This window comes from Rhinolophus hipposideros, assembly GCF_964194185.1.
Source record: "Rhinolophus hipposideros genome assembly, chromosome: X".
Classification (NCBI taxonomy): domain Eukaryota; kingdom Metazoa; phylum Chordata; class Mammalia; order Chiroptera; family Rhinolophidae; genus Rhinolophus; species Rhinolophus hipposideros.
Genome location: NC_138046.1, coordinates 90,627,344 through 90,641,824, shown reverse-complemented (window position 1 = coordinate 90,641,824; position 14,481 = coordinate 90,627,344). Strand labels below are relative to the sequence as shown.

At 38.9% G+C, this 14,481-nt stretch overlaps 1 protein-coding gene across 1 annotated transcript in view; it reads right to left on the bottom strand.

Annotated features, from left to right (window-relative positions):
* DIPK2B (divergent protein kinase domain 2B) overlaps positions 1-13,850 on the bottom strand; it is an 82,786-nt gene extending 68,936 nt beyond the window's left edge. Inside the window, exon 1 of the mRNA XM_081042306.1 lies at positions 13,568-13,850. Within this exon, the coding sequence (XP_080898432.1) occupies positions 13,568-13,800 (233 nt within the window). The 5' untranslated portion in view covers positions 13,801-13,850. The remainder of the gene's footprint in view (positions 1-13,567) is intronic.
* Positions 13,851-14,481: the final 631 nt, after the last annotated feature.

The window sequence follows — 14,481 nt, the reverse complement described above, 5'->3', positions numbered from 1 at the left end:
GATTGACTCAGCGATTTAGAAGATAAGCATAAAGCACCCAATCAGAACAGCAAAAAGAAAAAAGAAATAAAATGAGTAGAGTTTATGGGGCCTATGGGACAACATCAAGTGTACCAACATTTGCATTATAGAAGTATCAGAATGAGAAGAGAGAGAGCAAGAAATTGAAGACCTATTGGAAAAAATAAGTATGGAAAATTTTCCTAACCTGAAGAAGGAAATAGATATAAAAGCCCATGAAACACAGACAGCCCCAAACAAGATGAACCCAAAGAGGCCAGCACCAAGACACATCATAATTAAAATGCCAGTTTAAAGACAAAAAGAGAATCTTAAAAGCAGCAAGAGAAAAGCAGTTATCTGCAAGGGAGCTTGCATAAGACTGTTAGCTGATTTCTTAACCAAAACTTTGCAAGCCAGAAGGGATTGGTAGGAAATATTCAAAGTGATGGAAAGCAAGGACCTACAACAAGATTACCCAGCATAATTATCATTTAGAATCAAAGAACATATAAAGAACTTCCCAGACAAGAAAAACATGAATGAGTTCATCACCACCAAACTAATATTGCAAGGAATGTTAGAGAGACTTCTTTAAGATGGAAAAAAATTAAAAATATGAATAATAAACGGCAATAACTACATACCTAGCAACAATTACTTTCAATATAAATGGATTAAATGCTCCAATCAAAAGATAGTGGGGCTGCGTTATGGAAGGCAGTGTGGAGGTTCCTCAAGAAATTACAAATGGAATTACCATATGACCCAGCAATCGCTCTCCTAGGTATCTACCCCAAAAATATAAAAGCATTTCTCTATAGAGACACGTGTACGCCAATGTTCATTGCAGCTTTGTTTACGGTGGCCAAGACATGGAAACAACCAAAATGTCCTTCGATAGATGAATGGATAAAGAAGTTGTGGTACATATACACAATGGAATACTATTCGGCGTTAAGGAAAGATGATATAGGAACATTTGTGACAACATGGATGGATCTCGAGAGAATAATGCTAAGTGAAACAAGTCAGACAGAAAAAGCAGAGAACCCTATGATTTCACTGATATGTGGTATATAAACCAAAAAGAACAAGACAAACAAATGAGAAACAAAAACTCATAGACACAGACAATAATTTAGTGGTTACCAGAGGGTGAGGGGGTGGGGGGTGGGTGATGAGGGTAAAGGGGATCAAATATATGGTGATGAAAGGAGAACTGACTCTGGGTGGTGAACACGCAATGGGATTTATAGACGATGTAATACAGAATTGTACACCTGAAATCTATGTAAATTTACTAACAATTGTCACCCCAATAAAATTAATTAATAAAAAAAAAAAAAAAAAAAGAAAATGATGGGTCCAATACCCTGGTATACTTTGATACTCTTTTGGCAAATATTGTTTAGTCAAAATTGCTGTGCTTCATTGAAATGTCCCATGGTTCATTGATTCCAAATACCAAGCAATTACACTGAAAGGGAAGCCTCTGTTTTTGAATAAATAAGAGAAGCTGCACAAAAAAAAAAAAAAAAAAAAAAAAGATAGTGGGGCTGAATGGATAAGAAAACAAAACCTTACACATGCTGCCTACAAGAAACTCACTTCAGATTGAAAGACACACACAAACTGAAAGTAAAGGGATGAAAAAATATATTTCATGAAGTGGAAAAAAAAATCAAAAAGCTGAGGTACCAATACTTATACTAAACAAAATAGATTTTAAAACGAAGACTATAACAAGAGACAAAGAAGGACCTAGTAATCCCACTTCTGGGTATTTATTCTGAACAAACCCCAAATGCTATTTCGAGGAGATGAGCTCATCCATATGTTCGTTGCAGCATTATTTACAATAGCCAAGATATGAAGGCAACCTGGATGTCCCTGAATGGATGAATAGATAAAGAAGAGGTGTTTATATGTATACAATGGAATATTACTCAGCCATGAAAAAGAATGAAATCTTGCCATCTATGACAACATGATGGACCTAGAGGTTATTGTGCTGAGTGTAGTAAGTCAGACATCGAAAGACAAATATATGATTTCACTTAAGTGGAATCTAAAGAACAAAATAAACAAACAAATGAAACAGAAACAAACTCATAGATACAGAGAATATTTTGATGGTTGCCAGATGGAAGGGGGCTCTGAGGTGAGTGAAAAAGGGGAAAAGGTTAAGAAGTACAAATTGGTTGTTACACAGTAGTCATGGGGATGTAGGGTATAGCGTAAGGAATATAGTCAATAATATTGTAATAACTATGCATGGTGGCAGATGGCTGCTAGATATGTCAAGGTGATAGATGGCCGGGGGATTGCGGGCAGGGCGAAAAAGGCGAAGGAATTAAAAAACACAAACTGGTATTTATAAAATATTCGTTGGGATGTAAAGTAAAGTGTAGGGAATATAATCAATAATATGGTAATAACTATGTATAGTGCCAGGTGGGTACTGTTGAACAGCTATGATGTACACCTGAAACTAATATACTATTGTATATTAGCTATATTTTAATAAAAATCTTTAAAATACTAAAATAACATTGAATGTCAAGTATAATTTTAAAAAATAGTCACAGACATATAAAGTATAGCATAGGGAATATAGTCAATAATATTGTAATAACTTTCTACAGTGTCAGATGAGTAACAGACTTACTGGTGTTTTCACTTTGTGAGGTATATAAATGTCTAACCACTATGTTGTTTTGTACACTTAAAACTAATAAAAAAAGGAAGCAAAAAGGAATCTCTGTGAGAAAATGGGCCCTGCTTGTTATTCACTGAACTATGTTCATTTTTTTTAAATTAAATTTATTGGGGTGACAATTGTTAGTAAATTTACATAGATTTCAGGTGTACAATTCTGTATTACATCATCTATAAATCCCATTGTGTGTTAACCACTCAGAGTCAGTTCTCCTTCCATCACCATATATTTGATCCCCCTTACCTTTTATTCTTATGGACTTTTTATTTCATTCTAGTATATGTTAATACCCTGTAATTTGGAAAACCACAAAACAAAAGCAGCATTCTAATTTTCCTTCTGAATTGAGATCATGGGCATGCTTGAAGTGAGGCTGGCCAAGTCCTTATTGTGTTTATATATGAAGAAGCCGAATCATAGTATCCAGAGCTGGAAGGAAGCATAAAGCTTGTGTGGTCCAATCTTTCTAAGCTCCTCAATATGGAGGGTAGGGTTTGGGTACTGGGGAAGACTGACAGCATTGCATGAAAATAAAATGCCCGCTTCTCTTATGTACTTCTCATGCTTGCATTCATTCAAACCCTTAAGTCTGTAGATATGCTTTTTTAAGTATTTCTTGCCTTTCGTCCCTCTTCTCCACCTTTCAGCTTCTCACAGAACCCTTAAAACATCTAGTATCTTCCCAAAGTTCTCAGTACATAGTTTGTGCTTCTTAGACCAGTTTATAATGCTCTTTCTAGGCCAATCTCCTGCTGCTTCCCTTATAAGCTTGCTTTCATCTCATCAAACTACTGACCATCCTTAGGTAAACCACATCATTTTGGGCCTCTGAGCCTCCTCCACTCACCTTGTCGTTTGCTGATCCCTTTGTCTAGACACTTCTTACCTTTTTCTTGCCTGGATAATTCCTAACCAACTCTTTAAAACCCAGACATGTATCATCTCTTGTGATTCTCAGTCACTCGCCCCCCAGTTGAGATAAGTTCCCTCCCACGTGCTCTCCTGACATCCTGTATTGGACATTTTGTATAGTTCTCACACTCTGCTTCAACCATTGGTTTATGTCTCTGTCTTCCCAATAGAATGTAAACTCCTTCAGGGCCAGAATTGGGCGGCCTTCAACATTATAACTCAGTGCCTAATAGAGTTCTCTGTACCAAGTTAGTACCCAATACACTTTAGTTGGGTAGATGAATGGGTATTTGGAAGTATAAATGAATAAGTGAGTAGAGGGATACGAGATGTGATCAAACAATATGGTGAATGTTTAAACTTAAAAATTTTATTATAGTAAAAGACACATTGCCATTAATTCCCCTCAAAATAGTCCCCTTCGCTTTGATAACACTTATCCCATCATTCTTGCCACTTCCCTGAAGCAGTTCTGGAAGTTCTCTTTCGTTAGTGTCTTTAGTTGCACTGTCTTGGCTGCCTCGATGCCCTGAATTGATTCAAAAGATTTTCCTTTCATGGTCATTTTGACTTCGGGGAAGAGCCAGTAGTTGCACAGTGTCAGACCCAGTGAATAAGGTGGATGAGGACACACTGTAATGTTTTTATTTGACAGAATTTGCCATACCAGAAGTGATGTGTGACATGGAAAGTTGTCATGATGGATGATGAAGTAAAGACACTCACGAAAGAGGACTTCCAGTACTGCTTCAAAAAGTGGCAAGAATGATGGGATAAGTGTGTTTGAAGCCAGGGGGAGTATTTTGAGGGAGATTAATGGCAATGCATCTTTTACTGTAATAATTTTTTAAATTTAAACATTCACCATATCTTTTGATCATGCCTCATACATGGAGGTCTGGATGGATGGGATGCACAGAGTGAAGATCAGGTGGAAGAATGCATGAAGGGATGCCTGGATGAGTGGGTGGATGGATGGATGGGTGCATACATGGATGATTGAATATGTAAATGGTTCTTTTTGCCATAAGCTCTGGGGCCCTGCAGCTCCCAAGAACTTGAATTGATTTGAGGAAGTGAGTAAGAGTAATAATTATTATCATCTTCTGAGGCAAAGGAGACAGACAAGAGCAAGGGAGAAGGGAAGGCAAAATCAAGCCTAATGATTATTTTAGTGAGTACTCTACCACTCAGAAGTATTTAGACAGTCTTCAAGACTTTCGGAGTGAGGGGTGATGATGTAAAGCCAACTGGGTACAATAAGAAAGGTGAGGTAAGGCACCCATCCTAGTAAGAGTCCAAGAATTCCTAGGAGTGATTCTGATCAGAAATACTACCACTAAGTACCTCTCCCCTATTCCTTCCCATCTGTTGCCTGCACATATACAAATACTGATCAACCAGATCCTGGTAGATCTTGCCAGTTGGTGTGATCACTTAGAATTTCACATATAGGTACATTTTCAGTAGGAAGAATATGTCAATGAGGTTTACTCATTTTTCTAGCTTCCCTTAATTTTTCAGTTTAGGATTTGAAAGTCAACATGGAATGCATGGGAAAACTAGTACTGAAAACATTCAAATGTTCAAAGGTCAATGCTTGAGTATGGAAAGCATCAGATTAATTATTAAAATTCTTGCCATCAAATATGGAGGCGTGAAGTGAGCCTCTGTAAAATTCCCCTGCAATTTAAGACAAATGGAACAACCATAACTCCACAAAGGACTCCCTGCACAGCAGACAGGCAAGACGAAAAGGTGCACTACTGAATTCACCTAACGGTGGGTGAATTGCGTGAGCGGGACAGGAAGGAAGGGAGAAGTGTGAAGACGGAGCCCAGCGGGTGCAGGACGCAGAACTAGCTCGGAGCTCTGAGCTCGCTGCATCCTGGAACTACCAAAGATGTGGGAGAGGGAAGAACTCGGACTGCTAGGGCTCCGTTTATGGCCCACAGGGGTGAGGGGACAGCATATAACACGGCTCAACCCAACGCTCATGGCAGAGACCTCAGAGCAAAGACTAAGGGAAGAAGGCAGAAAATGGGGGTTTAAGCCCTCACTGCCACAGAGAACAGAAGCCTAAGGCACTGAGACTAGCTGCCCCCTCCCCACCCTCCCAGAGCTCGCCCCACACCCACCTGCCCAGTGCCAGAAGCAGAACCGTAGCAGTGTCAGATCAAAAGAACAGAATATTTGCTGTTCTGAGACCTGTGGACTGCAGACACAGATTCACAGCCCAACTAGTTTCAGCAAAGGAGAGGAAGCTGTGGAAGTAGGACCGGCTGTGGTGGTGGTCGCCGCCATTGCTCTGGGCCACCTCTCCCAACTCACCCCACCCTGGCCCCACCTATTTGGACGGATCCCTGCAGGAGTAAACAGAACTGCTGAAATATACAGGCTCTGAATCTGGTGCAGGAAGAGCTTTGGAACTTCAAAAGCTCTTTGCTTACCCACACATACAGTGCGCCCTGTGATCCAGGTGAACTATTTACAGAGGGGAAGCCTATCTCACTAGAAATCCCCCCCATTGGGTGAGAAGCTGGAGTAGAGCAGAGAAAACATAGTACTACCATGTGAGAGAGAAAAAAAGCTTGCAGTTGGAGAGAAAATAAAACATTCTACCAACAAGTACTGGAAAACAAAAGAAAGACCTCTTCCTATCAACCTGTTGCAGAAGCAACCCCTGTAGATGTCTAGAAAGAGAAATAATAAATCAGTAATTGCCATGAATAACCAAGGCAACAAGACAGCTCAGAGAGAAAGTGAAAAGTCTCCAGAAAAGAAACTTAAAGATATGGAAATATGTGACTTAAATGACAGAGAATTCAAGATTGCAGTTGTGAAAAAACTCAATGAGATGGAAGAAAACACAGAAAAACAGTTTAATGAACTCAGAAACACAATCAAAGAACAACTTGAGCATTTTATGAAGAAGATTGAAATTTAAAAAAAGAACCAAATGGAATTTCTGGAGATTAAGAACTCAATAGAAGAAATTAAGAATGAAATAGCCAGCTTAGGTAGTAGAGTTGACCAGATGGAGGAAAGAATCAGTGACATTGAAGACAGAAACCTGGAAATGACACAGATGGAAGAAGAAAGAGACTTGAGACTTAAAAGAAATGAAAGAACATTAAAGAAATTTCTGACTCCATCAGAAAGAAAAATGTAACAATGATGGGCATACCAGAAAGAGAAGAAAGAGAGAAGAAACCAGAAAATGTATTCAAACAAATTGTTGATGAGGACTTCCCAAACTAGTGGACAGAACTGGATCCTCAAATCCAAGAAGCAAATGGAACACCTAATTACCTAAATCCCAACAGGCCTTCTCTAAGACACATTGTATTGAAGCTGTCTAAAATCAAAGACAAAAAGAGAATCCTCAAAGCAGCCAGGGAAAAGAAGACAGTAGCCTACAAAGGAAAGCCCATTAGATTATCATCAGATTTTTCAGCAGAAACTCTACAAGCCAGGAGGGAGTGGAACCAAGTATTCAAACTATTGAAAGAGAGAAATTATGAGCCAAGAATAATATACACAGCAAAGATATCCTTTAGATATGAAGGAGGAATAAAGACCTTTCCAGACATACGGAAGCTGAGGGAATTTTCTAATACATGACCTGCACTACAAGAAACATTAAAGGAGGCTATTCGACCACCATCAACAGGGACAATTTGTGGCAACCGAAACATAAAAACGGTGAGAATAAAGGCCTGCACTGGAATATGGGAATGGAGAAAGTAAGCCTGCTGAAGAAAATGGAATACTCTAAATATCAAACTTTCTTTTACATAAACTTAAGGGTAACCACTCAAAAAAATCCAGAACTGAAATATATACTGTAATAAAAGAAGAAACAGATGGAAACATCATAGAATACCACCACACAGATATAATAGACAACAACAAAAAGGCGAAGAAACAATGGAGACACAGCCTTACCAGAAAACTAAAGATAGAATGACAGGATATCCTCACCTATCAATAATCATCCTAAATGTAAATGGACTGAACTCACCAATAAAAAGGCAGAGTAGCACATTGGATTAAAAAAATATGAAGGACTATATGCCACCAAATTCAATAACCTAGAAGAAATGGACAAGTTCTTAGAAACATATAGCCTTCCTAGGATAAACCATGAAAAAATGGAAAATCTAAACAGACTGATCACCAGTAACGAAATTGAATCAGTCATCCAAAACCTTCCCAAAAGCAAAAATCCGGGACCAGATGGCTTCACTAGTGAATTCTAACAAACCTCAAAGAGGATCTCATACCAATCCTGCTGAAACTCTTCCAAAAAATTGAAGAAGAGACAGTACTCCCTAACTGATTTTACGAGGCCAACATTACCCTGATACCAAAACCTGGTAAGGACAACAAAGAAAAGAAAAAATACAGACCAATATCTCTGATGAATGCAGGTGCAAATATCTTAAACAAAATTCTAGCAAATTAAATACAACCATGCATTAAAAAAATTATTCATCACGACCAAGTGGGGTTCATCCCTGGAGCACAAGGATGAATCAACATCCACAAATCCATCAATGAGATACATCACATAAACAAAATAAAGGAAAAAAAATCATATAATTGTATCAATTGATGCAGAAAAAGCATTTGACAAGATAGAACATCCATTTATGATGAAAACACTTAATAAAATAGGTATAGAAGGAAAATACCTTAACGTAATAAAGGCTACATATGACAAGCCCTCAGCTAATCTCATAATTAATGGTGAAAAAATGAAGCCCTTTGCTCTACGTTCAGGAACACGACAGGGCTATCCCTATCACCTCTGCTTTTCAACGTAGTGTTGGAAGTACTCGCCACAGCAATGAGACAAGAGAAAGAAATAAAAGGCATCCAATTTGGGATGGAAGAAGTTAAATTGTCACTCTTTGCAGATGACATGATGCTGTGTATAGAAAACCCTAAAGACTCCACCAAAACGCTGTTAGAAACAATCAACGAATACAGTAAAGTTGCTGGCTACAAAATCAAGTACCAAAGTCCATTGCATTCCTATACACTAACAATGAAATCTCAGAAAAAGAAACATAAAAAACAATTTGTGTTGCAATTGCAGCAAAAAGAATAAAATACCTATGAATAAACTTAACCAAGGATGTGAAAGCCCTATATGCTGAAAACTACAAGACATTTTTGAAAGAAATTGAAGACACAAAGAAATGGAAAGACATTACATGCTCATGGATTGGAAGAATCAACATAGTTAAAATGGCCATATTACCCAAAGAAATATACAGATCGAATGCAATCCCCATCAAAATTCCAATGGCATTTTTTAAAGAAATAGAACAAAAAGCATCATTTTTTTTGGAACCACAAAATAGCCCAAATAGCCAAAGCTATCTTAAGAAAAAAGAACAATATTGGAGGTTAGCAACAATCATACAACAGAGAAAAGACAGACTCTTTAATAAATGGTGCTGGGAGAATATGATAGCCACATGTAAAAGAATGAAACTGGACTGCTATCTGTCACCATGTACCAAAATTAATTCAAAATGGATCAGAGACTTAAGCATAAGACCTGAAACAATAAACTGCATACAAGAAAACATAGGTACTAAACTTATGGACTTTGGGTTCAAAGAGCATTTTATGAATTTGAGTCCAAAGGCAAGGGAAGTAAAAGCTAAAATAAATGAATGGGACTATATGAAACTTAAAAGCTTCTGCACAGCAAAAGAAACCATCAACAAAATAAAGAGGCAAGCAACTGAATCGGAGAAGATATTTGCAAACAGTGCCTCCGATAAATGGCTAATATCCAAGGTATACAAGGAATTCATGCAATTCAACAACCAAAAAACAAACCCAATTGAAAAATGGGCAGAGGACCTGAAGAGACATTTCTCCAAGGAGGACATACAAATGGCAAATAGACATACGAAAAAATGCTCAACATCACTAATCATCTGAGAAATGCAAATAAAAACCTCAATGAGATATCACCTCACTCCAGTTAGAATTGCTCTCATCAACAAGATCAATAGTGACAAGTGTTGGAGAGGCTGTGGAGAAAAAGGAACCCTCATACACTGTTGGTGGGAATGCAGACTGGTGCAGCTGCTATGGAAAGCAGTGGTGAGGTTTCTCATAAAATTATGAATAGAATTACCGTATGACGCAGCATTTCTTCTCCTGGGTATCTACCTAAAAAAATCTGAAAACATTTATCCATAAAGACACGTGTGCTCCAATGTTCATTGCAGCTTTATTTACAGTGGCTAAGATATGGAAACAACCAAAATCCCTTCGATAGATGAATGGATAAAGAAGTTGTGGTATATATACACAATGGAATACTATTCGGCAGTAAGAAAAGATGATATAGGAACATTTGTGACAACATGGGTGGATCTTGAGAGTATAATGCTAAGTGAAATAAGTCATACAGAAAAAGCAGAAAACCCTATGATTCCACTGATATGTGATATATAAACCAAAAACAACAAAAGAACAAGACAAACAAATGAGAAACAAAAACTCATAGGCACAGACAATAGTTTAGTGGTTACCAGAGGGTAAGGGGGTGGGGGAGGGAGATGAGGGTAAGGGGGGATCAAATATATGGTGATGGAAGGAGAACTGACTCTGGGTGGTGAACACACAATGGGATTTATAGATGATGTAATACAGTATTGTACACCTGAAATTATGTAATTTTACTAACAATTGTCACCCCAATATATTCAAAAATAGTGGTGAACTATTTGAAGATGAATAAGATGAACAAACACACCATTAGAAAGAAAGGGAAAAGATGTAAACTTGTAGACAATTTAGCAAAGAAATACAAATGGCCAATAAGCCTAAAAAAAGAGCTCAGCTCAGAAGAAATATGAAGTAAAAATAGTAGTGATATGAAATATTTGTTAGTGTGTCAGAAGTGAGATCTATAGGTAGAAGTCTCCGTTTGAATATATATATTTGAATATCCTAAAAATTTGCTATATTTTGTTGACTCAGAAATTCTACTTTTAGAAGTTTGTTATAGGAATTAATCACTGATATGTATGAAAGTCTAGACACGGGGATGTTTAACATAGCACTGTTTATAATACTGAAAAGTGAAGTAAAAACCTAGTTTTCTTACAATAGTAGATTAGTTAAATAAATTTTGGTTGATTGATGCAATTTAATATCACAAAGCCATTAAAAATCAAATTGTGGAGAAGAATAGCAATAATGTGGAAATGTATTCCTGATATATTGTTAAATAAAAGTTTATACATAATATGATCACATTTTGTTGAAAATTTTAAAATCCATTCTTAGGAAAAAGGCAGCAAGGATATACACCAAAATGTTAACAAATGGGTGATCTCTTGGTGAAGGAATTATATGTGATTCTTATTTTGTGCTTTCTTTAATCAATGTTTCCTGAAAATTCTAAAATAAACAGATATTTCTTTCAAAATAAAGAAAAAGTTATTTACAATGCAGAGAAAATGACTATAAACAAGTCCACATCCCCAAACTTACTCACTGTCTCTGCTTTTTCTGCACCGAGAAATGTGCATTCTCAATACTGAGAGCTCTAAACCCCAACCTGCCCCACCTGGTGGTTTCCTGCTTGGATCAGCACACTTCCCTTTCAGGCACACATGGAAAATACATTCTGGGGAGCTGAAATAATATCCTGAACTGAAATGGCACACAGACCTATTTGGGGAAATGCTTCCTGAATTTGGCCAATACCTGCCTATTGAGCAAAACTTTACTTCCACTTGGTGAAGAGTCAATTGTAAAATTCATGTACTCTTTTTTTTAAATTAAAGTTTATTGGGGTGACAATTGTTAGTAAAGTTACATAGATTTCAGGTGTACAATTCTATATTACATCATCTATAAATCCCATTGTGTGTTCACCACCCAGAGTCAGTTCTCCTTCCATCACCATATATTTGATCCCCTTTACCCTCATCTACAACCCCACTCCCCCTTACCCTCTGGTAACCACTAAACTATTGTCTGTGTCTAATTTCATGTACTCTTGTTTACTTATCTGGAGGAAGATGTGAACCTGGAGCTCCTCCTCAGTTGAATCCCTTAATTTCCTTCCTCCCAATCTTAAAATATGTCCATATTCTCACTGCCTCCTTTCTCCAAGGAACCAGCCCCACTTCACCTGTGTTCTTGGCCCTCTCCATCCCATTTTTTAGGTGGGAAATCTTGACTCCACTTTCAACATCTCCATCTTTACTTCCTTTCACATCGAGTTGGTCAGTAAACCGACTCTCTAGCTGAAACTGACTAGCATCCTTCCTGTCCTGCTTTGTTACCATGACCTTTCCTCTGGACTAGGAGAACTGGTCTGGCAGCCCCTGCCAGCATCACTGGCCCATCCTGCACACTTCTTTATGTAAGTGCTTTCCAAAATACAGGTGTAATCTTGCCCCTACCGCATTTAACTCCCTCACCATTGCCAGAAACAGAGCTTCCCTGATTTTGTGTGTGTGTGTGTGTGTGTGTGTGTGTGTGTGTGTGTGTGTTGGGGGGGCTTTCAACTTTTCAACATTCAAAATGCCTTTAAGTAAAGGTCTTATAGGGAGAGTTCACCTCAATTCCATACAATATCTACCACCTTGCAAAAGAAGTTCAATATTTTTTATTGATATTTTCTATTTGTTAGTTCTGTTTAGTAACTTAGTTGAATAATCAACTATGCCTGTGGTTAATACAGACTGGAACTAAATTATTGTAAATTAATGCCTTTTGTTTGGTCACCAAATGTTACATACCTGAGGTAGGTTCTTGGAGTTGGGGAGAGGAAAAAAGGCCTATTATAAAGGGTCTTTGGTATTGAAAAGGCTGGGAACCACTGGCCCACAGGTTAAAGTCCCAATTCTTGGGTACTGCATTCAAGGCTTCTTGCCCCATCTGACTCCTCCAAACCTCCTCCTTCTGCCACAGCTCAACATATGCCCCATCCTCCAATCACTAAGCACTTTTCACCTCTTCCCACATCTCTGGATCCTCCTCCCACTAAATTTCAGCTCATCCTTTAAGGCCTTGCTCAGAATGCCTTCCCCTGGAGAAGACTTTCCAAGTCCCCATTTGGAATCAATACCTCCTTCCTTGTGTTCCCAGAGGTCCTTTGCACTTCACTTCTGGCCTGTATCAGACCAGGCCTTATTCTCGTTATTTGTACCATGGATTTGTCTTTCTGAACCCCTGGAGGGCAGTGACGAGAGTTATAGTGATGTTACTATAGCAGCTGCTGGGTCTTGGCCATGGCAAAGGCTCATTGACTGTTTGTTGACAGGCTTGAATTCCAGAGTGTGATCCCATTCTTTGGTGAGAGCCATGTGCATAGCAATTTACTAAACTTGGGTTTTCCTCTGATCAAGGCAACATCAGAAAACTGGTTCAAAGACTTTAGAACAAACCAACCTGGCTTAAATCCCAGATCTGCCACATATTAGGTGGTGACCTTGGACAAGTCACTTAATCTTGCTACATCTCAGTCAGTTCACTATCTGAATAATGAGTGCAGAACACCAACTCCCAGGATGGTTGTGAGGAGTAAATAAAAATAGCTTCAAAATATCTGCCACATAGTAGGCTTTCATTAAATTTTATTTTCCTCCCCCTATGAGAAACAAATTTGGTTAATGCAGTACTCCCATGCTACTCCATTTACAGAAATCTTTAAGCTCCCACTTCAAAAAGACACTTTGGATTTAGCAGTTAGGGCTGAAATTTGGCTTCACACCTTACCCCCTCCACACTCCAACTTCAACCCATGACTACTATGATTAAATGACTTTGCTTTAGTTCCCACCCATAAATTACACCCTGACTCATTTTTACCAAACTCCTGGACATCTTTACATGAAGGGAACATAATTTTTCCCCTCAGAATTATCTGATTGAGATTCTGACCTTATTTCTTCTTTAAAGAACTTCTTGCAAATTGATGTCCCGATGCAGGCATTGCATTTATCAAGGCCGAGGAAAGTCCTTCCAAAATTGTAGCTGGTTCTGACTCGGGGCACCAGAGAAGGAGAAGGAGGAGCCGGAGAGGAGACAGAACAGCTGAGGGCTGAGACCCACAGCAACAGGGCCTGCCAGCCCGGACGGAAGGCAGCAGCCTCAGGCCCCAGCAGGGGCTCCATCAGGGCCAGGACTCCAGCTGCAGCCTTCAGTTGTCCACTCAGAGCTGTGTAAAGTCAGGTTTTGGCAAAAGAAAGGGGGCTGGCTTCAGGGCTTTGACCCCATCCCAGCCTCCCTGGTTTCTGTTTGAGGATGCTAAGGAGCTTGGAGCTAATGAGGCTGGGGAGGAGGTGAGGAAGTCTATGGAGGATGCTGATAACACCGTTTCCAGAGTTACTCTTCCTCTGCCTGCGGTGGTTGCCACAAGCTGGGAGGGGCTGACTGGCAGAATTTGGGAAGGACAATGGTCAGGGCTTCCCTGTGCAGTCCTTTTGACAAACACAGGATATCCTGGCTGGGCAGGAAAGGTCCATACAGGATGTATGTCCAACCTGGGTTCCACCTGGGAGTTTCAAAGGATCCTGAAGCCCTCTGCCCTCCACTGTGTTAATTCTGAATCTGTTTGTCTCTATGGATCACACACACACACACACACACACACACACACACACACCAATTTCCCCTGACTCTGCAGTGGATAATTTGGCCTGCCCCTTAACTGGGCATACCTCTTCCACTTTGACCATATTTTGCTGTGAATTAACCAGAGGTCAGTTTGCTGGCCGTTAAGTGGCACATTTAACACTGATTTGAACAGTGAAGGGTTTTTGCTGCTTAGGGAATAGAAAAACTCAAGTTAGTCC